General features: G+C 35.6%; 3 protein-coding genes and 1 long non-coding RNA gene across 4 annotated transcripts in view; 2 read left to right on the forward strand and 2 right to left on the reverse strand.

Annotated features, from left to right (window-relative positions):
- The window catches only part of LOC136027086 (uncharacterized), a 126260-nt gene that overhangs the window by 26057 nt on the left and 72593 nt on the right, over positions 1 to 27610 (forward strand). The window lies entirely within an intron of this gene.
- Positions 1 to 27610, reverse strand: part of LOC136027083 (uncharacterized) — a 119243-nt gene that overhangs the window by 10267 nt on the left and 81366 nt on the right. The window lies entirely within an intron of this gene.
- LOC136027084 (nitric oxide synthase, inducible-like) overlaps positions 4111 to 27610 on the reverse strand; it is a 56950-nt gene continuing 33450 nt past the window's right edge. The window contains exons 5-6 of the mRNA XM_065704028.1: positions 5809 to 5924; positions 4111 to 4920 (exon numbers count right to left, since the gene is read on the reverse strand). Coding sequence (XP_065560100.1) covers positions 4571 to 4920; positions 5809 to 5924 — 466 coding nt within the window. The 3' untranslated portion in view covers positions 4111 to 4570. The remainder of the gene's footprint in view (positions 4921 to 5808; positions 5925 to 27610) is intronic.
- LOC136027085 (uncharacterized) lies at positions 5965 to 26606 on the forward strand. Its single transcript, XM_065704030.1, has 6 exons — positions 5965 to 5979; positions 6983 to 7219; positions 13119 to 13232; positions 21433 to 21605; positions 22610 to 22721; positions 26422 to 26606. The coding sequence occupies exons 2-5, from the start codon at positions 7007 to 7009 to the stop codon at positions 22692 to 22694; spliced, it is 585 nt and encodes a 194-aa protein (XP_065560102.1). The 5' UTR covers positions 5965 to 5979; positions 6983 to 7006; the 3' UTR covers positions 22695 to 22721; positions 26422 to 26606.

Genomic DNA, 27610 nt, shown 5'->3' on the forward strand with positions numbered 1-27610 from the left:
GCGTAACGACTTACGCGCGCGGGGGGGCTTGGGGGGGGCGCGAAGCGCCCCCACCAACTAGGTGTTGGGGTGGCGCGAAGCGCCACCCCAACAGCTAGTATATATATAAAAATAAGTTGTCTGTGTGTGGATCTGTGGATCAGGTGACGTCATGTTTGTCCGCATATGACGTCTGAATTATTTCACACTAATACAAAAGAAGAAAAAACTAAAAAAGGTAAAAACTACAAAAAAAACTAAAAAGAAAAAAAAAACTAAAAAAGCTAAAAAACTAAAAAAAGGTAAAAATCTAATAACTAAAAAATAAATGAAAAAAATAAAAAAGGCAAAAACTAAAAAAAAAAAAAACTAATAAAAAAACTAAAAAAGCTAAAAAACTAAAAAAACTAAAAAAAACTAAAAAAAGGTAAAAAACTAAAAAAAAACTAAAAACTAAAAAAGAAAAAAACTAAAAAAAAGGAAAAAACTGAAAAATAAAAGAGAAAAAGAAAACTAAAAAAATATGAATAAATATATATAAAAATAAGTTGTTTGTGGGTTATGTCTGTCTGTCTGTCTGTCGAGTGACGTCGTGTTTGTCCGCATATGACGTCTGAATTATTTCACACTAATACAAAAGAAGAAAAAAAACTAAAAAAGGTAAAAACTACAAAAAAAACTAAAAAGAAAAAAAACTAAAAAAGCTAAAAAACTAAAAAAAACTAAAAAAAGGTAAAAAACTAAAAACTAAGAAAAACTAAAAAAAGGCAAAAACTAAAAAAAAACTAAAAACTAATAAAAAAACTAAAAAAGCTAAAAAACTAAAAAAACTAAAAAAACTAAAAAAAGGTAAAAAACAAAAAAAAACTAAAAACTAAAAAAGAAAAAACTAAAAAAAAGGAAAAAACTGAAAAATAAGAGAAAAAGAAAACTAAAAAAATATTAATAAATATAAAAAAGTAAAAAAATGGTAAAAACTACAAAAAAACTAAAAACTAATAAAAAAACTAAAAAATCTAAAAATCTAAATAAACTAAAAAAGAAAAAAAAGAAAAAAGGAAAAAAATAAAGGAGAAAAACAAAACTAAAAAACGAATGTATATACAGACCGGGACACCGGGATACAAATGACGACCGGGACACGGGGAATATAAATGACGACCGGGACACAGGGACACAACTACAATGGGGACGCCGGGGGGCACAGGGGGATATAAATGACGACCGGGACACCGGGACACAAGGAATATAAATGACGCCCGGGACACTCAAAGAGAAATCACAGACTGGAACACCGGGACACAAATGACGACCGGGACACAGGGAATATAAATGACGGCCGGGACACAGGGACATAGCTACAAAGGGGACGCCGGGGTGCACAGGGGGATATATAAATGACGATGGCGACTCAGGGAATGGTCGATTAGCAATCACCATCAACAAAGCTCAAGGGCAATCATTAGAATCATGAGGTATAGATCTGAATACGGATTGTTTTCCCATGGACCATTATATGTTGCATGTTCAAGAGTCGGTAAACCTGACAATCTATTTATATGCACAGACAATGGGACAGCAAAGAATGTTGTATATTCGCAAGTTTTACGTAGTTAAAAACATATATATATATATATATATATATATATATATATATATATATATATATATATATATATATATATATATATATATATATATATATATATATATATATATCTATCTATATTCACAGGTGGGACATAGGGACACAACTACAATGGCGCGTAACTAATATGGCGCGTAACGACTTACGCGCGCAGGGGGGCTTGGGGGGGGCGCGAAGCGCCCCCACCAACTAGGTGTTGGGGTGGCGCGAAGCGCCACCCCAACAGCTAGTATATATATATATATATATATATATATATAAATATATATATATATATATATATATATATATATATATATATATATATATATATATATATATATAAAATCTAAATAAACAATATTTTAATAAATTAATATAAAAGTGATAAAATAACTAGTTTTACAAAGTAAAAACTACTCATAAAACCAAAAAAAAATTACCTCGGGCAATAGTTTGCTGAGGTTGATAGTTGACTTCGTCATTCCAATATCCTTAGAGCCTTTTGGCAATTAAATACAATTATCATTTTTCACACTCTTTACATAATTTTTCATTCTCTACAATTTTCACAACTCTATCACCATCAACAGCTACTTTGAGCTACAGCTCTGTACCTGTGATGAGAGCTACAGCTCTCATCTGTGTTTTTCAGTTTATTTCAACTGCATAGCAACATTACCGGCACCCTTAGAGCTCGTTCCTCTCTTGTCTCTAATCAATCAACTATCAATCTAATCAATAATATCAATATCGCAATTCAGGCAATATTTCTATTTCCATTCGCCCTGTCAGTCAGATCGGACTCCAACTCTATATCTGCTAGTCATGCTTTCTCTAATATACTTTCTGAATCAGCTAAAAGAGTGTCGCTCGTTTAGTACCCTCAGAAAAAAAAGCAAAATCATTTTGACTTTCCTTTTTATTTTTTTGCCCCTCCCATGAGGTGGATATCTCTTGGTCATATTGGAAAAGTATTTTGGTAACATTTACTCTGCGTAGGTCCTCGTTCTGGCTTGGCTAATGGTGGGTAATGAGTAGCGGGTGGAAATTCGTCATTCTTTTTTGTTTTAGGTTTTTTCATTTGTATTTTTTCTTTTCCTATACAATCCCCATCACGTAGACTTATGAAGAGAATATTTTTTTTTTTTTTTTTTAAATTTCAATTCTTGGAAGCGTTAGGGAGAAATAAAATATTATTTTTTGAGTGAAGTTTTATCACCAAAGCTATGAAAAGTCTTGCTTAAGGAGCAGTTCATAGGTTAAAGTTAATGTTTACCTTTTTGTTAAGGTTTACGATTCTTGTGCAAGTTTTTAATATCGTAATTTTCTGTACTCCTACAGTTCTTTTCCTTCCACATACAACAGGAATTTGGTTATTATTCCATAGCTGAGGAAAATTTATTGCATTTTCTGGGGAAGTATGATAAGTTAAGATTTTGAGAAAGAACATTTTTGAAGTGGATGGGGGGGATGAGTTTTGGGTAGAAGTATTTGTTTTGGAAATGGGTGTTTTATCATTATTAAGAATCTGTCGTGGTTTATTTGTAGGGTATAACCCGCCGTAAGTGTGTTATTTGATAACTTTGTTTGTTTGTATTAGTGTTGTTGAATGGTTTTCTGTACTTTAATCTTTTTCATCAAAAGTTTAAATTGAATTCTTTAATTGTATTTGCATGTTGTTAATATTATTTGTATTTTTTGTGGCTATGACCCCGCGGGTATTTTTTGCGTCAAATATTTTCTTTTTACCGACGCTTCAAGATAGGAGGAAGGATTCGTGGCCAAATCAGATGAAGGATATATTAGATCGTGCAGGGCTAGGTAATTGTTGGAATGAAGGAAATGAGATAGGAGGGATGGTAGGGACTGTATCTAGGCTAGTTGCTACTAGGTTAGAGTCTCAGGAAATTCAGATTTGACAAGCTGGGAAGGCCGCCTCGCCGTCGCTGGGGCAATATGTGGAGGTCAAGGAGAACTGGGGCCAAGAAATTTATCTAAAAATGTGATTAAGTCTGGAAGATTTAAATTGGGTAATATATGTATGGGGGAATTTATGCCTCTTGGAAAACGGAGGAAATATTTAGGGATGGCTGGACTGAGGAATGGTCCTTACGCTTGCCCTATGTGTGAAGAGATGGATGAGTGTTTGCATCACTTTTTAGGGGAATGTAAGGAATTGAGGCAAATACACCCGGAAATATTTGGTAGGGAGGTTAGGAAGAGAGGTTGGATTTTAGAAATTTTGATATATAAGTTATAATTAGATATAAATAATATTGGAATGTTTGTCTGGGTAGGTATGAGGTATCGTGATGATTTTCCGAATAATTACTTTTATTGTTTTTTCAGTTTACGTTTGTTGTTGTATTTTTTTTTAATTTTATTTTGCTTGTTTTTTTTTTGTGTCATCATGGCCGAATAGGGCTTTCGTGTGGATAAATTTATCTATCTATCTATACTATACTATATTTTACTATTTAACTATATTTTACTATTTAACTAGGGCAAATACCCTACCCCTACAAGAAGAAAAGCTAACACTTCATAGCTCCAACTACCATTCCAAAGAATAAAAACCAAATTTCAAGAAAAAAACCCGATTCTTTAATCATTTTTTTTGTTAAATGGCTGTTTCATAAAAGATAGAAGAAACAAATTTGAAAGACTAAAAATAATAACGTTAAGTAACCCAGAGATAAAAGTTGTTATGGAGTTTCATGAACGCTCAACACTTTGGATTTTGGTGATCATGTTATTGGTGATTTTACAAGAAACAAAGGCATGAATTCGCAGAAAGATGCTAATCATTTGAGAATGAGACAAGATCTTTGGCAAAACATCGTCCCAGTTCTAATCAATTCTAGTTTTGCCACAATAACAGTAATTTGTTGGCTGCTCTATGCGTATAACATTTTATGTAAATACGACTAAACACATGGTATCTATTAAACCAACCGCAAGTTAGCAATGTTTGAAGACTATAGATCTGTTTTTGTTTGGTGGGAGAGGGGGTTGGAGGTTTATACTGCAAAGGTATGCAATAAACGTTGTCGAAGCATCAAACACTAATTTTGAAAATTTGAAGGCACGTACCTGCTTGTAATGGAATATTTTTTTGGTGGTTTTATCGTCCACGATAACTCTGTCCGGTGTTACATATTTGTCAGCTTTTGAGAGGTATTCAATTGGAACCTCTATTCCTCCTATTTTCAACGATAATTGCCTCTCTGTTTGCCCCTCAGTATCGATAGTTGCCTCTCTGTTTGTTGGATTTCCTCCAAACAAAGTTGCAGTGCCCAGACTTTGTTTAACTAAAATTACATTTGAATTTGTCACTTATGATGTTTAAGCATTAGTACAAAAAGACACACAGCAAAGTGACTCGGATCAAAAGTAAAACATTAATCAACAATGAATAATAGCTTTTAGTACAAGTAATCTACAAAGCCTAGTTGAAAAAGTCGAAAAGTACTCATGGCATGAGCTCTAGCAAAGTTCTAAGAATCAGAATAGCCAAAATTGCTTGAAAAAAATAGATAATAATAATAGTCTATATCTTGTCTGGTAAGTGTGGATCGATCTAATAGGAGATATTGTACAGTTTCTCTGACTTCACATCTTGATATATCTGGGAAATAATGAATGGTTATTAACTAAAACTGTTTGATTAGACTATTCTTTTATTTTAAAAACGACTTTCACAGCGCGTGATACCGAATTACCGCTGTACGTCAGGTATTACAGTCAGATAAAACTTCTTCGAGACAAGTAAATTGAAAAAAAAAAAAAAATACTAGCCGCCAATGGATACCAGATTTTTTCATAATTAATCCATAAAGACAGTGGGAAAGGTCGAAAAGTATTAAAAAAACACAATATAATAATAAATAAAGAAAAATGATTCCCAAAAATAAGAAGAAAAATCAAATATATTTTTGGTTGCTATTTATTAATCGGTCCAGAAATGGGGGCTTTACACCAATCTAAGGCGAGAGACTTTTAGCTAAGTGTAAAATATTAAATTTTAATCCAAATTCTGGCTTTGATCAAAATGGCATATAGAGTACATGAATGGGTTGCATGTTGAAATTTAATAAGCTACCCCTTATCTGTTGAGCCAGAATCAATTTAATAGGATATTTTGTACAGTTTCTCTAACGTCACATCTTTTTATAGCTGTTAGATTATATGAAAATTACCTTTCATCAGTTCTTTCCGATGCATCCAGAAAGACTTGAACGGTAGGATGTCTGTATCCGGTGCGACCAGCATAATTGGATCACTTGGATCATGGGGCAAATGAAATCCAGGCTCCCTAAAAACAAAAGAAAAACTTAGCTTTCCAGACTTGTTGTTCCAGTCAGTTAACGGTAAGAATTGTTCTATTCGGTGTTTTAAGCGGCTTTCACACTAAGTGCGAAATTTTCTCTACCAAGCGTTGCAATAAGTACAACCTTTCAATTTTATACAAGTTCTTTTGCTCTAGGTTAACACAAGTCTATAAAATCATCATCTAAAGATAATGATTTTTTCAAATATTTTTTAAAGGTTACAAATATATTTTGTAAAGGTTACAATCAAACATTTTGTAAAGGTTACAAAATCTTGTCTTCACTATTAATCCCTTGTTTATCAAGAAATTCAATTTTGTTGCTGCTATATTGACTTTTACCAAACGCAACATAAACTCAAGTAAGGTTAATTCTAACTTGAATTCGAGTATACTTTACATTGCATAAGTTAGGGAAGAAGTTTTCTCCGTAAAGTGACTTTCACATTACGTACACAATAGGCCAGGCTAGGTGATGAAGTTATGTTACGTGTAACCTTTCACACTTAAACAAGTCGAACCGACCTTCGACCTTTTGCAAGAATTAGCAATCCCTTCGGTAAAAATTGGCAATGAATTTGACATTTTTGCAGCTTAGTGCAAAAGACGTTTTCGGGGTGCAAAAGCTTTATTGATGCTACTACTAACGCCTTAGTGCAGCACCGTGCCGCACTGAGGCCGACACAGCTGCTTACGCTCCGTCTGCCGCGCAATCTATTCAAAGCTTCCCTCTTTACACCCTCCCAAGAAATCCTAATTTTCTTTCAATAGTTTCTTATGACCTTATTTAATAAAAAAAAACAATCTTTATTTGATGAAAGATGAAGAAACTATGCAAGAAATGCCAGAAATCTCAATATTATACTTGTTTCATCAAGGCAAAACCAGACGTAACTTTAACCTGAATTTTCTTAACATCCGACTTAGCCGCCTTTTCTTGGACAAACCAGGCAAATTAATTGCTTTGTACAGTAAAGGGCTCATATTGTAGTTTAGGGTCCTTTTGGCAAATTCAAAATAATAAGATTTTCGGACTATTTTAGCGTTATGCTGTTGAAACGCGGAGTATGTCTCAGTTTAAGAAGTATAATCACTTTCTGTGTCAAATAATGCAAGCTCGTATAGCGCCTGGACCAAGAGCAGAGGTGCGATGTGTTGCGCTACAAAAGTGTTTCTCCTTGATTTCTACTTGCAGTGCAACTTGGGATGAAAAAGAAGACATTTTGCAGTCATCCCTGGTGATTCTCGGTAGTTATCGTGCTCTTATTGGCTCACAAACGGTAACTACATGCAAATTTGACTTTTTTTTTCTTTTCCCTGTAACAGAATGACTATGATAAAAGAGGCTTAGTGTGGATACAATAGAACAAATACTTAGACAAATTAAATTATTAATATCTTCTGTTTCTTCTTAAAAAGTAGCAAATAAAAAATGCAATTAATACCAATATGATCATTCAGTAGTTATCGAATAATAGTTATTGTGGATATATACTGCTGTAAGTATGTATAACGAATTTTGATTTACAAATTAGCACTCTGAAAGTGTTTCTGAAAACTTTTTCTGTTCATTTGGTGTTATTTTATCTATAGTTTTGTGATTGTATCCATGAAAAACGAACTCAAAAAAGCTCATTCTTGGTCAATGAGCAATCTCAACGAGCTCCTAGAGGACTCTGCACGACCCAAAATAGGTGTTTGGTGTGCAGTTTCACCCTATCCGATTGTAGAACTAAAAAATCATGGCGTTTAATAAAACCGCGGAAAGTTGAGATTTATGTAATGGAATAGTTGTCATTACAAGGGATATTCATTAAGTAACAAGACCGCTGTAGCTCAGATTTGATTTATTTAATCACTTCAAAAATTTGGCCACTTTTCAATGCAGTCCCCAGCAACATTTGTGCATTTTATTGGGTTGATCCCAAAGCAGCTTTAATGTCTGATTTTTAGCTTTTTCATTGGTCAAGAAAAATTTTTGTGTATACCCTCTTTAAGGCGTATATCCTCTTTAAGGCGTCCATACAAATTAAAGTCTGATGGTCAAGGAGAGGGTATTAGGAGTGATTTGGAAGCGGCTCCAACCCCTCTTTGTGACTTGTAGCTTGAAGTAGCAGTGTCACATGTGTGCCCACATTGTCTTGAAGAAAAGTTAAAACCATAGTCATGGGTCTGCGAAGATTTGTTTGAATGGTAGGGCTTTTTTTGTGAGTGTATGACTGCACTACTGGTTGTGGATGGATTTTTAATTTTCAAGATGGTTACAATAGGTGAGCTTTTGTTACTTGTCAGTATACTGTAAGCATGACTTAAACCTGCCATTTGGGATAAAACTTCATGGACTCTTGACTAATGGAGTTATTTTTCTTCTCGCCAACGCGTACCCGCAAATGGCTCTGCTAAATCATGAAACAGTCCAAAAACTGGACTAGGAGATCCCTCTAAATCATCCATACTGTCAACCATCAGACTTCCATTACTTCTTCCCAATCAGACTTTCAATATTTGGACTGCCTAAACTGACTCTACCCAGAAATATTTTTGACTCAACGAAGAAGTTCAAAATCAGGTACAAAAGGAGCTTCGAGAACAATCCAAAGAATTATCTACCAAAGGCGCACATGAATTGGAACACATGACATTAAAATGTCATGTAAATTACATTTACATGACATTTAAATGAAATTAAATGACATGTAAATGTTTCCAGGAGCTGTGTTGAAAAGTAGCCAAAGTTTGGAATTGGTTAAATAAATAACTCTTTGCTTACTGAATGCCCCTCATATTCGTAACACAACTATGGAGAAAAATAAGAGTGTTTTTTTTTTAGTTAGGTGGTACCGCCAAGTCTCTCTTTCAGTGATTTTCATTGGGGAGGGGGGTAGTTTGGGGTAAAGTGTGCCGTAATAACCTATGTACAAATGAAGATCTGAAAGCCAATATTTGCAATACAAATCCGAAATCACACTAAAGGAACTTATAAAAGTTTGGAAATATGTTGAGATGTGATAATTTATTTACAGAAGTTCATCTTTAACACTTCTTGTGAACTAGTGAATGTTCATGTTGCTATTCAATACACTGCGTATTACTACTTTTAAATAAAAACCATAATACTTGTAGTTTGTTTTTCCGTAAGTGTTTGCACTCACATCGGACTTCTTTTATCTCGGTCTGTATTGAGTCTTCCCCCCCCCCAAGAAATTGCTTTATATTCAAACACTTATGTGTTTCTTTGGACTGATATAAAAAAAAGCTTCATTCCATCTATACTGTATTTTTACAGTAAAAGATGTACAGTTAAATCTTAGTCCAGGTCTGAACTCGTAGAGCTCGAAGTCTTGAGTGAAATAATTAAAGAGTCCTAGTTGTTTATGTCAAAGTATTCGAATTTAAATCTTAATTATATCTCTGCGCTTTTGCTATCGTCATTTTATGCTTGTTACCATAGTTGACTGCTTGCTAATAGGATCGTTGACCACCGTAAGTAACTGTACTTTAAGTAACTGTAAGTAACTAAGTAACTGACCTTTTTTTTGGGACGGAGTTTTATTTATTTTAATTTTTTCTAGAGTTTCAACCGTCAGACTAAAATTTCAAGTCCAAAAACAGGTAGATTCTGTTTAAGTTTTTAGATATGGGTTTCTATAATCACTACTTTAATAGCGGTCATAGTTAAAAAGCACCAAACCCTCTTTTGGTGTTTTTCAGTCCGATACCCTGCGTAGCTGAAATTTTATATTTACCTTAAAGTAATTGAATTTCGTTGCTTCAGTGCTAGGGAAATCAATGACTCTTCAGAAGAACTGTGAACCAAATACACGTCAATTTGCTTTCCCTTAATATCTCCAGCTTTTACTGGAAATTATCATTGCCACCAAACATATGTCTAACAGTTGTTTACTGGTCTAACAGATTTATAATATAATGTTGGGAACTCAAGTTTTGGAGGGAATTATGATATAATGTTTTCTCTCCAAGTTTGATGATTTATGGTTTCGTTGTTCAGAATGAACTGAAAGTTCAAGAAGTGTGCACTTTAATTTTGCTAATATCGGGAAAATAACTGCTTCTTCAGTCCCCCTCCCCTCCCTAGTGATGTGTATGTGTGTGTGTGTGTGTGTTCATTTTACTTTTTAAAAAAGACTGGATAAATTAGCCTTTTTGTAATTAGTGGTTTTTAATTGATTTTTGGGTGATTAGTGTTTGTTACTACATTCTTGACGAAAATATCTCATTCATACATCATGTTACTCTAAGCAAAATGAAGATATCGAGGAGTCTTGGCATTCTTAGGAAGTTTAGACACTAAGATGCATTCTAGAAGTTCTGTTTAACTGTTTAATTCAGTCTTACGTCTCTTATTAGCCTACTATATGGACGCCGAGCTTTTCTTCCTATTTGAAACCACTCTTCAGGATACTTAATAACACAAGGAACATTATTTTAAAGGAAACGTTTCTGCTACTTAACTTGTTTGAAGTTGCTTTATCATCTCTCATCTGTGTTTTTCAGTTTATTTCAACTGCATAGCAACATTACCGGCACCCTTAGAGCTCGTTCCTCTCTTGTCTCTAATCAATCAACTATCAATCTAATCAATAATATCAATATCGCAATTCAGGCAATATTTCTATTTCCATTCGCCCTGTCAGTCAGATCGGACTCCAACTCTATATCTGCTAGTCATGCTTTCTCTAATATACTTTCTGAATCAGCTAAAAGAGTGTCGCTCGTTTAGTACCCTCAGAAAAAAAAGCAAAATCATTTTGACTTTCCTTTTTATTTTTTTGCCCCTCCCATGAGGTGGATATCTCTTGGTCATATTGGAAAAGTATTTTGGTAACATTTACTCTGCGTAGGTCCTCGTTCTGGCTTGGCTAATGGTGGGTAATGAGTAGCGGGTGGAAATTCGTCATTCTTTTTTGTTTTAGGTTTTTTCATTTGTATTTTTTCTTTTCCTATACAATCCCCATCACGTAGACTTATGAAGAGAATATTTTTTTTTTTTTTTTAAATTTCAATTCTTGGAAGCGTTAGGGAGAAATAAAATATTGTTTTTTGAGTGAAGTTTTATCACCAAAGCTATGAAAAGTCTTGCTTAAGGAGCAGTTCATAGGTTAAAGTTAATGTTTACCTTTTTGTTAAGGTTTACGATTCTTGTGCAAGTTTTTAATATCGTAATTTTCTGTACTCCTACAGTTCTTTTCCTTCCACATACAACAGGAATTTGGTTATTATTCCATAGCTGAGGAAAATTTATTGCATTTTCTGGGGAAGTATGATGCGTTAAGATTTTGAGAAAGAACATTTTTGAAGTGGATGGGGGGGATGAGTTTTGGGTAGAAGTATTTGTTTTGGAAATGGGTGTTTTATCATTATTAAGAATCTGTCGTGGTTTATTTGTAGGGTATAACCCGCCGTAAGTGTGTTATTTGATAACTTTGTTTGTTTGTATTAGTGTTGTTGAATGGTTTTCTGTACTTTAATCTTTTTCATCAAAAGTTTAAATTGAATTCTTTAATTGTATTTGCATGTTGTTAATATTATTTGTATTTTTTGTGGCTATGACCCCGCGGGTATTTTTTGCGTCAAATATTTTCTTTTTACCGACGCTTCAAGATAGGAGGAAGGATTCGTGGCCAAATCAGATGAAGGATATATTAGATCGTGCAGGGCTAGGTAATTGTTGGAATGAAGGAAATGAGATAGGAGGGATGGTAGGGACTGTATCTAGGCTAGTTGCTACTAGGTTAGAGTCTCAGGAAATTCAGATTTGACAAGCTGGGAAGGCCGCCTCGCCGTCGCTGGGGCAATATGTGGAGGTCAAGGAGAACTGGGGCCAAGAAATTTATCTAAAAATGTGATTAAGTCTGGAAGATTTAAATTGGGTAATATATGTATGGGGGAATTTATGCCTCTTGGAAAACGGAGGAAATATTTAGGGATGGCTGGACTGAGGAATGGTCCTTACGCTTGCCCTATGTGTGAAGAGATGGATGAGTGTTTGCATCACTTTTTAGGGGAATGTAAGGAATTGAGGCAAATACACCCGGAAATATTTGGTAGGGAGGTTAGGAAGAGAGGTTGGATTTTAGAAATTTTGATATATAAGTTATAATTAGATATAAATAATATTGGAATGTTTGTCTGGGTAGGTATGAGGTATCGTGATGATTTTCCGAATAATTACTTTTATTGTTTTTTCAGTTTACGTTTGTTGTTGTATTTTTTTTTAATTTTATTTTGCTTGTTTTTTTTTGTGTCATCATGGCCGAATAGGGCTTTCGTGTGGATAAATTTATCTATCTATCTATACTATACTATATTTTACTATTTAACTTCACCCATCTATCGCGACCTTATTGCATTTCTTAAATTTGCTTTACTTTATTTTAGTTTGAGGAATTTGCTGTAAATTGTATGAAAATTGTTAAAAAAGGAAGGTTGCTTAGTTTTTAAGCGAGCTTAGATCATTCTCTAAGAAAAAGTGCAACAGCTATTATAGTTCTGGCTGTTGAATTGAATTGCTGAACCAAGGTGGTGTAAGTATCTTGTCTACTTGGTGTAACTTTCTTTGTTGTCGAATCGTGTATTTCATAACATATGAAATGCGTAAACACCATATCTGAGTAGGGTGGTCCCTTGTAAAAAACACAAAGATCATATCTAAAAAGCTTAAAAGAATGAAAATATTGAAATACTTCAATAAAGATTTTTCCTTCTATGGAGTCTATAGTCTATTATATTACTTCCACGCTTACTTTGTCATCAAAACTAGTAATATGTTGTTTAAACTTGGGAAACATAAATTTTAATCAATATATTTGTCTTAGATTAGATACCGTTATAGTACAGGGGGTCTTACAGGTTTAAATAGCCCATATAGTAGATTGTATATTAAATCAATTAGGAGAGGGGCTCTGAAGCAATACATTTTCAGTAACTAGATGAGCAAGAAGTTATGATTGCTTCAAGATAAATTTTATGCTCACAACATAAACCAAGGGGTCTTTTTTTCTTTTTTTTCGTCAAGTGACAAATTTTTTTGTAAAAAAAGTAAAGTGATGCTTTATTTCTAATGCACTAGCTGTTTTTCTTTTCCTTCTGCATTAATACCCACCATGTGTTTTAGGCAATTTTATTCCGGATTGCTTTATGATCTTGCTAATCTTTTAGGTTTTTTTAAGCCCCTTTGAGCTAAGCTTATGTTTGGAGGCTATAATAAGAGTACCATTCAAGATATGTGACACCGTTCCTGAATTTTTCTCAATCTTTCTACCTTCATTCAAAGTAAGTATTGGCTCTTTGTCTGTTTTGTGATTTTATGGTTTTACTCTTTGACTAGGACAAACTAATCTTCTATCTATATATAAAAATAAGTTGTCTGTGTGTGTGTGTGTGTGTGTGTGTGTGTGTGTGTGTGTGTGTGTGTGTGTGTGTGTGTGTGTGTGTGTGTGTGTGTGTGTGTGTGTGTGTGTGTGTGTGTGTGTGTGTGTGTGTGTGTGTGTGTGTGTGTGTGTGTGTGTGTGTGTGTGTGTGTGTGTGTGTGTGTGTGTGTGTGTGTGTGTGTGTGTGTGTGTGTGTGTGTGTGTGTGTGTGTGTGTGTGTGTGTGTGTGTGTGTGTGTGTGTGTGTGTGTGTGTGTGTGTGTGTGTGTGTGTGTGTGTGTGTGTGTGTGTGTGTGTGTGTGTGTGTGTGTGTGTGTGTGTGTGTGTGTGTGTGTGTGTGTGTGTGTGTGTGTGTGTGTGTGTGTGTGTGTGTGTGTGTGTGTGTGTGTGTGTGTGTGTGTGTGTGTGTGTGTGTGTGTGTGTGTGTGTGTGTGTGTGTGTGTGTGTGTGTGTGTGTGTGTGTGTGTGTGTGTGTGTGTGTGTGTGTGTGTGTGTGTGTGTGTGTGTGTGTGTGTGTGTGTGTGTGTGTGTGTGTGTGTGTGTGTGTGTGTGTGTGTGTGTGTGTGTGTGTGTGTGTGTGTGTGTGTGTGTGTGTGTGTGTGTGTGTGTGTGTGTGTGTGTGTGTGTGTGTGTGTGTGTGTGTGTGTGTGTGTGTGTGTGTGTGTGTGTGTGTGTGTGTGTGTGTGTGTGTGTGTGTGTGTGTGTGTGTGTGTGTGTGTGTGTGTGTGTGTGTGTGTGTGTGTGTGTGTGTGTGTGTGTGTGTGTGTGTGTGTGTGTGTGTGTGTGTGTGTGTGTGTGTGTGTGTGTGTGTGTGTGTGTGTGTGTGTGTGTGTGTGTGTGTGTGTGTGTGTGTGTGTGTGTGTGTGTGTGTGTGTGTGTGTGTGTGTGTGTGTGTGTGTGTGTGTGTGTGTGTGTGTGTGTGTGTGTGTGTGTGTGTGTGTGTGTGTGTGTGTGTGTGTGTGTGTGTGTGTGTGTGTGTGTGTGTGTGTGTGTGTGTGTGTGTGTGTGTGTGTGTGTGTGTGTGTGTGTGTGTGTGTGTGTGTGTGTGTGTGTGTGTGTGTGTGTGTGTGTGTGTGTGTGTGTGTGTGTGTGTGTGTGTGTGTGTGTGTGTGTGTGTGTGTGTGTGTGTGTGTGTGTGTGTGTGTGTGTGTGTGTGTGTGTGTGTGTGTGTGTGTGTGTGTGTGTGTGTGTGTGTGTGTGTGTGTGTGTGTGTGTGTGTGTGTGTGTGTGTGTGTGTGTGTGTGTGTGTGTGTGTGTGTGTGTGTGTGTGTGTGTGTGTGTGTGTGTGTGTGTGTGTGTGTGTGTGTGTGTGTGTGTGTGTGTGTGTGTGTGTGTGTGTGTGTGTGTGTGTGTGTGTGTGTGTGTGTGTGTGTGTGTGTGTGTGTGTGTGTGTGTGTGTGTGTGTGTGTGTGTGTGTGTGTGTGTGTGTGTGTGTGTGTGTGTGTGTGTGTGTGTGTGTGTGTGTGTGTGTGTGTGTGTGTGTGTGTGTGTGTGTGTGTGTGTGTGTGTGTGTGTGTGTGTGTGTGTGTGTGTGTGTGTGTGTGTGTGTGTGTGTGTGTGTGTGTGTGTGTGTGTGTGTGTGTGTGTGTGTGTGTGTGTGTGTGTGTGTGTGTGTGTGTGTGTGTGTGTGTGTGTGTGTGTGTGTGTGTGTGTGTGTGTGTGTGTGTGTGTGTGTGTGTGTGTGTGTGTGTGTGTGTGTGTGTGTGTGTGTGTGTGTGTGTGTGTGTGTGTGTGTGTGTGTGTGTGTGTGTGTGTGTGTGTGTGTGTGTGTGTGTGTGTGTGTGTGTGTGTGTGTGTGTGTGTGTGTGTGTGTGTGTGTGTGTGTGTGTGTGTGTGTGTGTGTGTGTGTGTGTGTGTGTGTGTGTGTGTGTGTGTGTGTGTGTGTGTGTGTGTGTGTGTGTGTGTGTGTGTGTGTGTGTGTGTGTGTGTGTGTGTGTGTGTGTGTGTGTGTGTGTGTGTGTGTGTGTGTGTGTGTGTGTGTGTGTGTGTGTGTGTGTGTGTGTGTGTGTGTGTGTGTGTGTGTGTGTGTGTGTGTGTGTGTGTGTGTGTGTGTGTGTGTGTGTGTGTGTGTGTGTGTGTGTGTGTGTGTGTGTGTGTGTGTGTGTGTGTGTGTGTGTGTGTGTGTGTGTGTGTGTGTGTGTGTGTGTGTGTGTGTGTGTGTGTGTGTGTGTGTGTGTGTGTGTGTGTGTGTGTGTGTGTGTGTGTGTGTGTGTGTGTGTGTGTGTGTGTGTGTGTGTGTGTGTGTGTGTGTGTGTGTGTCGTGACGTCATGTTTGTGTGTCGACTGATGTCATGTTTTCGACTGACGAAATTACAGACCGGGACATCAGGACACAAATGACGACCGGGACACCGGCACATAGGGAATATAAATGACAACCGGGACACTCAAAGAGAAAACGACCGGGACACAAGGAATGTTCGATTAGCAATCACCATCAACAAAGCACCGGGACACAAATGACGACCGGGACACAGGGAGTATAAATGACGACCAGGACATAAGTAAAAAAAAAACTAAAAAAACTAAAAAAAAGGTAAAAACTAAAAAAAACTAAAAAGAAAAAAAACTAAAAACTAATAAAAAAAACTAAAAAAGCTAAAAAACTAAAAAAACTAAAAAAGAAAAAAAAAGAAAAAAAGTAAAAAAAAATAAAAATTAAAGAGAAAAACAAAACTAAAAAAATAAAAATAAAAAAAAAACTAAAAAGGAAAAAAGAAAAAAAAGAAAAAAACTAAAAAAAAAGTAAAAACCAAAAAAAAAACTAAAAAGAAAAAAAGGCGAAAAATACAAAAATTTATTTCATCATATACCCTTTCAAAAACGAATGTATATACAGACCGGGACACCGGGATACAAATGACGACCGGGACACAGGGAATATAAATGACGACCGGGACACAGGAGCACAACTACAACGGGGACGCCGGGGGGCACAGGGGGATATATAAATGGCGACGGGGACACAGGGAATGTTCGATTAGCAATCACCATCAACAAAGCTCAAGGGCAATCATTAGAATCATGAGGTATAACTAAAAAAACTAAAAAAAGGTAAAAAACTAAAAACTAAAAAAAAGACCAATTCAAAAACGAATGTATATACAGGCCGGGACACTGGGACACAAATGACGACCAGGACACCGGGACACAAGGAATATAAATGACGCCCGGGACACTCGAAGAGACATCACAGACTGGGACACCGGGACACAAATGATGACCGGGACACAGGGAATATAAATGACGACCGGGGCACAGGGACACAACTACAACGGGGACGCCGGGGGGTACAGGGGGATATATAAATGACGACGGCGACACAGGGAATGGTCGATTAGCAATCATCATCAACAAAACTCAAGGGCAATCATTAGAATCATGAGGTATAGATCTGAATACGGATTGTCTTCCCATGGACCATTATATGTTGCATGTTCAAAAGTCGGTAAACCTGACAATCTATTTATATGCACAGATAATGGGACAGCGAAGAATGTTGTATATTCGCAAGTTTTACGTAGTTGAAAACACACATATATATATATATATATATATATATATATATATATATATATATATATATATATAAAAATAATTTGTCTGTCTGTCTGTGGATCAGGTGACGTCATGTTTCTGTGTCGGCTGACGTCATGAAATTAGTTGTCGTCAGTTTTGCTTTGACGGTGACGTCATTAAAGATATTTAAGACATATATGTTCACGTAGAAACCTATTAATGTTTAAGTTTAAAATGACTGATGAACTTACAATGGCAAAAGCCGATGAAGATGCTCAAAGAGTCTATGCCAAAAAACTTGCTGCTGATAGAGAAAGTCAGAAAAGAAAGCGTGCCGAGAAATCAAAAGAACAGCAAGGAAACAGGCTTGAGGCTAAAGAACGCAAAACCGTGCAGTTAGATGAAGATCCACCTGGACAGCGAGAGTCAAAACATATCAAAACTGAAAATGATAGCGATAAGGTCATCAATGCCTACCAGATTTTTTGTTAAAAAAACAAAGGTTCGGCGATATGTATTTCATAGTGAAGCTGAAAAATAAAGAAGAAAAAGAAAACTGAAAAAAGAAAAATGTGAAAAACTAAAAAATACTAAAAAGAAAAAACACTCAAAGAGAAATTACAGACCGGGACACAAATGACGACCGGGACAGAGGGAATATAAATAACGACCGGGACACTCAAAGAGAAATTACAGACTGGGATACCGGGACACAAATGACGACAAGGACACAGGGAATATAAATGACGACCAGGACACAGGTATTTAAGAATATCGTTCAAAGACAAATTTTTAATTGTAAGAAGACCGTTGAAAGAGAAATTTCTAATTGTAAAATGACTGAAGAACCTACAATGGCAACGGTACCAGTGGGTTTACGGCCAACCTACCATCTTCAAAGATGCCACGATAGGAAGACTCTACACCGTTCACCCCAATCAACATGAATGCTTCTTTCTACGCCTGCTTTTGGTGAATGTACCCGGTCCGACATCCTTTGAGTATTTGAGAACTGTAAAGGGTACTATACATGACACTTACCGTAGTGCATGCCAAGCTCTGAATTTATTGGAGAATGACCAACACTGGGATAACTGCATCAATGACGCGTGCGAAACGTCAACCCCAAGTCAAATTCGTGCACTTGCTCTCCATCAGCTCCTACAGAGTTATGGGAAAAATATAAGCTGTTGGGGTGGCGCGAAGCGCCACCCCAACAGCTAGTATATATATATATATATGTATATATATATATATATATATATCTATATATATATATATATATATATATATATATATATCTATATTCCCAGGTGGGACATAGGGACACAACTACAATGGCGCGTAACTAATATGGCAGGAAACGACTTACGCGCGCGGGGGGGCTTAGGGGGTTGCGAAGCGCCCCCACCAACTAGGGGTTGGGGTGGCGCGAAGCGCCACCCCAACAGCTAGTAGGGAATATAAATGACGACCGGGACACTCAAAGAGAAAGCGACCGGGACACAGGGAATGTTCGATTAGCAATCATCATCAACAAAGCACCGGGACACAAATGACGACCGGGACACAGGGAATATAAATGACGACCAGGACACTTAAAGAGAAATTACAGACCGGGACACCGGAACACAAATGACGACCGGGACAAAAATGACGACCGGGACACAGGGAATATAAATGACGACCGCGACACTCAAAGAGAAATTACAGACTGGGACACCGGGACACAAATGACGACCGGGACAAAAAGAGATAACAACAACGGGGACGCCGGGGGGCACAGGGGAATATATAAATGACGACGGGGACACAGGGAATGTTCGATTAGCAATCACCATCAACAAAGCTCAAGGGCAATCATTAGAATAATGAGGTATAGATCTGAATACAGATTGTTTTTCCCATGGACAATTATATGTTGCATGTTCAAGAGTCGGTAAACCTGACAATCTATTTATATGCACAGACAATGGGACAGCCAAGAATGTTGTATATTCGCAAGTTTTACGTAGTTAGAAATATATATATATATATATATATATATATATATATATATATATATATATATATATATATATATATATATATATATATATATATATATATTCACAGGTGGGACACAGGGACACAACTACAATGGTGCGTAACGACTTACGCACGCGGGGGGCTGGGGGGGGGGGCGAAGCGCCCCCACCAACTAGGTGTTGGGGTGGCGCGAAGCGCCACCCCTACAGCTAGTTGTATATAAAAAAGAAGTGAATGATAAACAACTGATAAAGAAAAAACTAAAAGCAGAAGAATAATGAGAAAAACTAGGTAGGAGAATAACAAAAAATCATGATGTTTGGGGAAACGGAGGAAAATATAAAGTTTATAACTTTAAGCCGTAAGACAATGAACCTTTCGTCAGTTGTTTTTCTTACGGAGCAACACCATTGTTTTCGTAGCTTTCAACCGTCTATAGCTCCTAATTGGTAAGGGTTACTAGCTCAACCATTTTTCAGAACTAAAATTGCTTTTGTGAATTACTCTGCTGTGAAGTTCTGGTTTGGTAAGTTCCCTACATTTTGTCTAAGTAAAATGTCATAGCTTTGAAACCAAACATTTAAGAAATCAAACAACTTTGAATACTGATGAATTTAATCTCTTCTAAAAATTAAGCAGAACTACCCCATCTTTTATAATTTTTTTGGAAACGCCACCATAAATCCTGATTCCAAAACAGAAGTTCCAGCTTCTGTTTCAAAAATCTTTTCAAATTTTTTTTTATTTCGATGTTTATTATATTTTGGACATTCAACGCCATGAAAAATATGCAAGGATATATGCACTCTTGTATATCCAAAAATGAACTATGCATTAAGAAACAATTTCTAAAGTTGTCATCGCGCATCGAATCCCTTGACATACTAGTTTTTGTGCTATTTTCAACTTATAATATATATGAGTTCCATTTGAAAATTAATTTTGAAACTATAAATAATGGAAGGAATTTCAAATAGTTAAAAGAAATCACCACTTTTGTTATAGTGCACAGTCTTAATACCGATTGAATAAAAAAAAAAGTTTTTTATAACTGAAAGTAAGGACCAACATTAAAACTTAAAACGAACATAAGTTTTTATGTTTATGAGGGGGGTCACGCTCTCCTAAATACCTCGCCCTTCACGCTATTGCGTGAAGGTATTGGTATACCTTCAAAGTATTGGTACTCTTCAAAAACTTGATACTCTTGTTTAGTACGACATCGATACAAAGCAAACAAGAAATACAGTTTAGACCACAATTAAAGAAAAACGGTACTTTTATGATATACCCCCTACGTAATATTCTTCTAATATGTTTGTCTGATTTTCAATCCTAATGAAATATACCAAATTAATATCAAAATGCAATGCTTTAGAAACAATTTGGACTATATATTCGCACATTTGGAGGAGGGAGGGGGGCTGTGGGGAAAGTATAGCAGGTCTGCGTACCTAATATGTTAGGTACAATTATTCTGCATATTATTTAGTAAGAATTGTTTCCAAACTTTACACTGTCCAAATACTTTACCCACCACCCCCCATCCCCTAATATGCAAATATATAGCCCAAATTATATACATATTCTATCGATTCTGTCACTTCTCTTTTTTTTTGTCTCACGCTAAGCCGAAAGAAACTAACCAAGAAAAATCAGTTCTATAATGCGTCAATGAATGAACAACTTGAGTGACAGGGGGTTTATCATACAAGTACCGAAAAAACAAAAGAGAAAAGGAAATAAAAATTTAAAGGAACATGATAAATTGGGTGGATGTGTATTTATACATTACACTTGTAAAGACATAATACCTCATTGGAGAAGTAAAGACAGGCTACGATTAGAGTTTTAAGAATATCTTACCCTCTCTTTGACTACTTTTTGTAGGTTAATTTTTTCCTTTAGTATCAGAGCCAAGTGCAGTTGTAATGGAACGTTTGAAGATATCTTTTGTAATTATTGTTCTAAGAAATAAAGAACATGGGAAAAAAAACTAGAAGTAGAAAGAGGGGTATATTTTCTTATGAATTAAAAACTTGCATCAGTAAATAGATATGAGTAAAATTTACAAAAGCTTAAACGCGCAACCCTATCAGTTCTTTGAATAAGCCTCTTGATAGTCCAATGGGTATAATTACAACCAAGACATACCAACGAAATATGGCTGTAATAATACGGAAATTAACTCCATAATTCATTCCCATACCATGTAATTTCTGTCTGTACATTCCGAGTCTTACCAAATAAGGCAGGCAGAACTTCTCTTTTACGTATCCATAAATTAAATCTAGGGTAGGGGGTAATCTGTCGAACAAGAAAAAAGTGAGTAAAGTTGCAATAGTTACTTATATATATATATATATATATATATATATATATATATATATATATATATATATATATATATATATATATATATATATATATATATATATATATATATATATATATATGTATAATAAAATTGCGGATTTGTATAATTTGAAAATTTCTATTTCTCCAGTGTTGTTTAATCTACCGCTGCTGAATATTTGCTCAATATTTGTTTTTCAGATACTGCATGGGTTTTTGACTAAACATGAAGAAATTGCAGCAGACCAAATGCCATCCGTTTTGCGATGTTTTAGTATCTTGCTCTCCGCCACTATTTACCGATTTCATCAAGGAAAGAATCTTACAGACACTGAATTGAAGTCAGGCATCATATGTGCAGAAAAGCTTGGAAAGTTAGTTTTTTTTTATACTCAAGTCTTAGAAATTATTTAGTTTAGAAATCATCATTGGCTGATTTCCTGCATTTTGATGAAAGCAGGATGACAGTGAAGATTTAATAGCATGCTCAATTTAAATTCCAATAACTTATTTCAAAATAATTGAACATTGATAAGTGTAATATTTAAATCGGCCTAATATTTTTTCCTTTAGCATTTATTTTGTGATTTGTTTTTCTTACCTTTTGTTTATGAAATTTTGCATGGGGTAGAAGCCCTTGGTGCTTGGTAAAGTTGGGGTAGATACGCTAAATGTTTCTCAGTGGATTGCTCTAGGCCCCCTTTTGCAAAGACTACATATCACACATTAAGTTTTACAAAGAAAATGGTTGGACCTCAAATGATGATAACAAAAGACAGATTAAGAGTGTTTGACCGCGTTTTCTGGACTAAGGGTGAAAGTTTGACAAAGAATGGTGAAGAGTTTGGATGAAAGGATGGAAGTTGGGCAAAGAATGGTGCTCTTTGGAAGTTTTTAGCTGCTAAAGGAAAATAGAAAGTTCTAGATTAAATAAGCTTTTATTTTAAAAACATGTGAAGCAAGTAGGAACTTCATATGGGGATGAGAGGCGATAAAGAGCGAAACTCGTAACAGTGTGTTCTATAGAAGGAGGTTGCATAGCTTTGTTGTCCCCAGGCTGTTTGGTGCTATGTGTTTTCGTTAGAAGCAGTACGTGCCCAAATCGATAAGTCCTAAATATTAATATGTTCTGATTTTGACATCAGATTTCCCTGGTTTACTCGATTTTTTAAGCAATGACCACTAACCAAACACATGGATATGGTATTGGTTGTAAAGATACGTATAACTTATCGATTTCTTGTACATATTTCTTCTGTTCGTATTTGTCAATCATTTGAATCTTCCTCCACCAAACACTGGTGTGATATTAGCCCAACAATGTTGAAAGTAGAAAATTAAATAGTTATGTTCTTTTGTAATCTTTTAAATTTTTCAGTATTGGAGAAGTGATGGCTGATCAAAAGCTTCGATTTCGACGAGTCACTCCCTATATAATTGCGGAAATGCTGGAACATTTTTAAAAATTCACGCTCTATCCTCTAATAAGAGTAAGACTTTATTTTTTATTTGTCTCATCCGCTTTATTTTTTTCTGTCTTTTCTTTTCTTTTCTGAATTATTTTTCTGTGTTTTATTGTCACTTCTGCTTTATTTTTCAGTTTTTTTTTCTCTCTGATTGATTTCATATGTAAAAACACAAAATTTTATTGAAATTTGTTGCACAAGAAATACAAACTTAAAATGGTTAAGAGACGTCAGTTTACAAGAGAGGGGGCTGTTCTTAAAAAACCATTGTTAGATTGATAATCTAAATAAACAAAATTAACTAAGTCTATTGGTTGCAGCATTTTTTACTTTAGATCGAAGCTCTTAATTAATTTTTAATATAATACACTCCTAAGATAATTTTTAAAAGTAATTAGCAATACTGAAAATAAAAAAAAAGCAACTGAACATTTTTCTGAGAAGCCACATGGACAAAGTCTATACCGAAATGTGCTTAAGGGCATTCAACATCTTCAAACGCATAAATTGACGCACAGTTTTGGGAAGTTTATTCACCAGATGTTTGGTATATAAATCTGAAACTATCTTTATATCTTCTTGTATTTCTATATTTGTGTATTTCCTGTTGTTTATTATAAGACTAAAGAATTTTAGCCATTGAACAGCTCGTGCATTGTAATTGATCCACATATAACCAGTATTGTAGATTAATTTCGTAATTCTGTTTTATAAAACTAAGTTTTTTTTTAAGAATGGTAGCTGTATCTCACATGTGAAGTCTCGTACCTGCCTACATGTACAAATAATATTTAAAACAACACAATATACAAACAACATTTAAAAACAGTTAAACTATAAGGGATATTTGTTTTAACTTGATTTAGAAAGTAAAGGGATGTAAACTCTAAATTTTGTTTTTGAATGAGGTTTAATGGTTCTGGCCATTTCGATCTGAATTTTTTTGTACAAATGACGCGTCACTATCAAAGATTTCCACCATATAAACATACAAATTTGATTTTGTAAACGAGCTCCATCGATAGCTAAATATTAATTACAGATAACTTAAAAAGATAATTTTAAAAAGTGACCCCCAAACGCTCTAACTAAAAATAAATTTTAAATATAAACTGTCAAGTTTTATTAAGCAAGATAGGTGTTTTATCTCAGTATTATTTGGCAAATCCGTTAGATATAATCTCATTTCTATTTTTTAAGTTATTTGTTGCTTATTTGATTTTTTATTTATAACCCCCACATACAAAAGTGGAAAAGTAGAGTAATAATAATAGAATTAATAGAATAATAGAAATAATAATAATAGAAATAAGAATAAGAATAAGAAATAGAAAGAATAATAGAAATAATAGAAAGGCAGAGTAAATAATAACACAATAGAAAATAATATTAAACAAAAAATTGTGTAAGACAATGGTGAGCGCCAAATGTCCTTGAGCCATACCCTAGAGTTTACCACATGCCTTAAGCTATGTCCTATGGCTTATATTGAACTTCGAAACAATATTGGAAGCAGAAAAATTCCCCCAAAAGTGGTCTTTCGTCCAAGCTGAAAGACAGAAAAGAAACTTACAAAATTTAGAATAATTTATCTAAATTCTATTAATCATCGATCTTAAGTATTAGTACTGTATGCTGTTCTTTGAATACATCTTGAGTTATGTCATGTCCTGGTAACGAGTGAAACTTTACCCAACCGTGCTGGGTCCCCAGAAAATTACTTCTACTGCTACTGAGAACTTGTGGCTGGACTAAATCGATTGAGGCCAACACAGGTGCACGCACTCCTTTTCCCAATAAAGCGAAGTGTTACCAAAAAATGTTTAACTATCTCCTTCAACAAGGGCTTCTTTTTTTGTATTCCTATTAGATATTTAAATGGTTGTTGTGAAGTTATCCAGTTAAATTATGGGTTAGAGTAAGGACACTTTACGCTTATTTTAATTGAGTTCCGGATTATTATATAAATGGTAGACAGCGGTAAATTTTTCAATTTGATTTTGCTTTCATACTTACTTAATATATTTAGTACCAGGAGGCCAAGTATTTTGGTAAAAAATGACTACTTTTTTTTCATCTCTTTTGCAAACTTTAATTTTATCTTGTTTTATTCAACGTAGAAAATTAAACCATTAGAATACTGGACGTCTGGGTTTTTGTGATGCCCATTTATGGGAAAAAATAGTTATTCAAAATTCAATTTTCACCGGTAAAACGGATTTTAAAAATATCGTGGCCTATCAAGAGGGTTTTTTAGACCCGGAAAGCGTCAATTATCTTATTTCAAACAATACTGTTAAACTGACAGCAATCATCGAGCAAAGCTCATTCCCCCTGGTTAACAGATTATTATTGTAATTTTTCAGTAACAATACCTATCATTTAATGCGAAACAATTAGAAATCCATGACTTTCTTCTCAGCTATCAAACTGGAATGTATATTTGTAAATGCTCGGTACTAACTGATTTTTCAAATGACAAATTGCTCCTTCTACTTATACTTGAGGCTTTGAACCTTCAGGAGTATGAAATTTCAGTCAAAAGACCATAAATGGAAAACTAGAGGTTGCGAGGAAGGAACGAATTTTTGACAAAATTTTTCGTCAAGACGAAAGTCTTGACCTATCTACATCGTTTTTTTACGGCGGAAAATGGTAGCATGACAATTTTCAGACATAAATATAATGCCGTTGTTTTCTGAAATGGGTAAAATTGTGAAATAAAAAAAGGAGAAAGGTGATATTCCGGATCATTAACATTTTTACATAAATATGACTATTACGTTTTTTTTCGGAAATCCTTTCGATTTTTAAATATACTAAAGTATGGAGAGCCTTAAAAAAGAGCTAAAGAGAAAATAGATTTTAAATTTCTGGCTTATTTTATTGTTGTTTGAAATGGCATTGGTTATCTTTCACTCTGCGCCATTTGGCATGCGAGTTCTTGTTGTTGCGATGATTCTGCTCCTTTTTTCTTCCATAAAAACTAACTAAATATCACTTTTAATGGGAAACTTGGAAAATTCTAGTAAATAAATTTTCATATTTTGTTTATAGATATTTTTTTTTTTTTTGTTTTTTTTTTTAATGTAGAAAGGAATAAAAACAGGATGTGGATAAGAGCTCAAACGGGTTTGTGAAATTTATCATCACCTTGAAAGTTTTTTTGGCGTATGAATATTTTTTATCCTTTTCTCTGAAGTTTTTTTCAGACGCCTTTTCCACGTGTTTTTAGAAAACAGTGAAAATTATCCTGGTGTAGTTTGATTTTGGCAAGTATTCTCGGAAGGTGGCTTCTTTTCCTTCAGAAGGCTTACAACAACCTTTGCTGAAGATGAATTCAAAGCTGAATTACTGTTACTCATGCTATATACTAAATATTAGCTCATGGAATTGTTACGCTTTGTCAAGCTAATCATCTGAACAAGTGTCGTTTATCAGCTAAGGCTATAATTATTTCGGCAAGCAAGCTTTTGCCATTAAATACTTGATAAATGGATGTGTTTAGCACTTCATATATTTCTAAAGCGACCTCTGCCTGGACTATTCCTTCTAAGGCATTTATCGGGTTATTCCTTCTATTGGCTAGATCGGGTGCCAAGCCAAAGATGATAACACTTTCTTGGAAATGTCGTCACATATTCCATTTGCTTTTGATGACGAATAATGAAAAGAAAAGGTTTATTCATTTTGAACTTTTTTTGTTTATAGTGTTTATTTTTAGGAACAACTAGCTCATGGTGTGTACGGTCTGATGTCAATACTAGACAAACCTGCTGTTTCTCAGCTCCTGGTGACGTTATCTTCAGGTCCGCGTGAAGTGTTCAAAATGGAATATGAAACATATTTAAAGTATCGTAAATACAGTGGTAAAGTGTGAAACGCGCCAAAATAAATGAATCCATTGAATTGTTTTGCTATTTCTCTCTACCTTATTATGTGTATTGTGATCTTTGCATGCACACCTTTTATATCGTATTTATATTTTTACTGCTTACTTGTACTTGTGGCGGGAATCAGGCGTTTCCACCTCGCCCGGCATCGATGATCTTAGAGACCTTCTTGGACCACGTTGTTCGATCTTGTGCCAGCTGCTCTACAAAAGCGAGCCACTGTGCTGACCATCTGTGACCGAATTTTCTGAAACCCCCGATTGGTTCAAGGTCTGACTTGGCCAGTTTCCACCAGTTCTTCCTCTGTCCTCCTTGGCGTTTCTTCCAGTAGCTAATAGGCTCAACTAGAACTATTTGGCGAGGTAGGTATTCTGGCAGTTTCCGTAATACATGGCCCAACCATTTCAAACGGCGTTCTTTAATAGTGAGCACAACATCTCTCTGAATATTGCACTTTCGATGTATATTCGCGTTGGAGATACGGTCACGTAGCTGTACTCTGAGAATTCTTCGAAGACAAGTATGCTCAAACACTTTCAGTGTATTCTCATGCTGTAATTTTACCTACCATGTTTCGCATCCGTAAAGGAGAACGATGCGGACTAGTGCCATGCAGATTCGAACTTTCGTTCGGACACTGATTTCACGGTGATTCCATAAGGGTTTCCGAAGGGAGGCAAAGACTGTCTATGCTTTCTGTATTCTCTGTTGGATATGAGCGTCGGAAGATCCGTCAGTACAAAGCTGGGAGCCTAGGTATGTGAAACGGTTGACTTTTTCCAGCTGAACTTGGTTGACAGTTGGTGAGAATGGTCCTGTGTCGTGGTTAATAGCCATGAATTTCGTTATCTCTGGACTGACTTTCAAGCCAATCAGGTCTGCCCAGGCCACAACGCTGTCAAGCATGTTTTGGGCTTCTACAGGGTCTGACAGGAGGCCAACATCATCCGCATAATCGAGATCAGTCAGAGAGAGATTCTGTCCAATCTGTTGCTTTCAATCTCCGTTTGAATTATTCAG

Source organism: Artemia franciscana, chromosome 5 (assembly GCF_032884065.1).
Source record: "Artemia franciscana chromosome 5, ASM3288406v1, whole genome shotgun sequence".
Lineage (NCBI taxonomy): Eukaryota > Metazoa > Arthropoda > Branchiopoda > Anostraca > Artemiidae > Artemia > Artemia franciscana.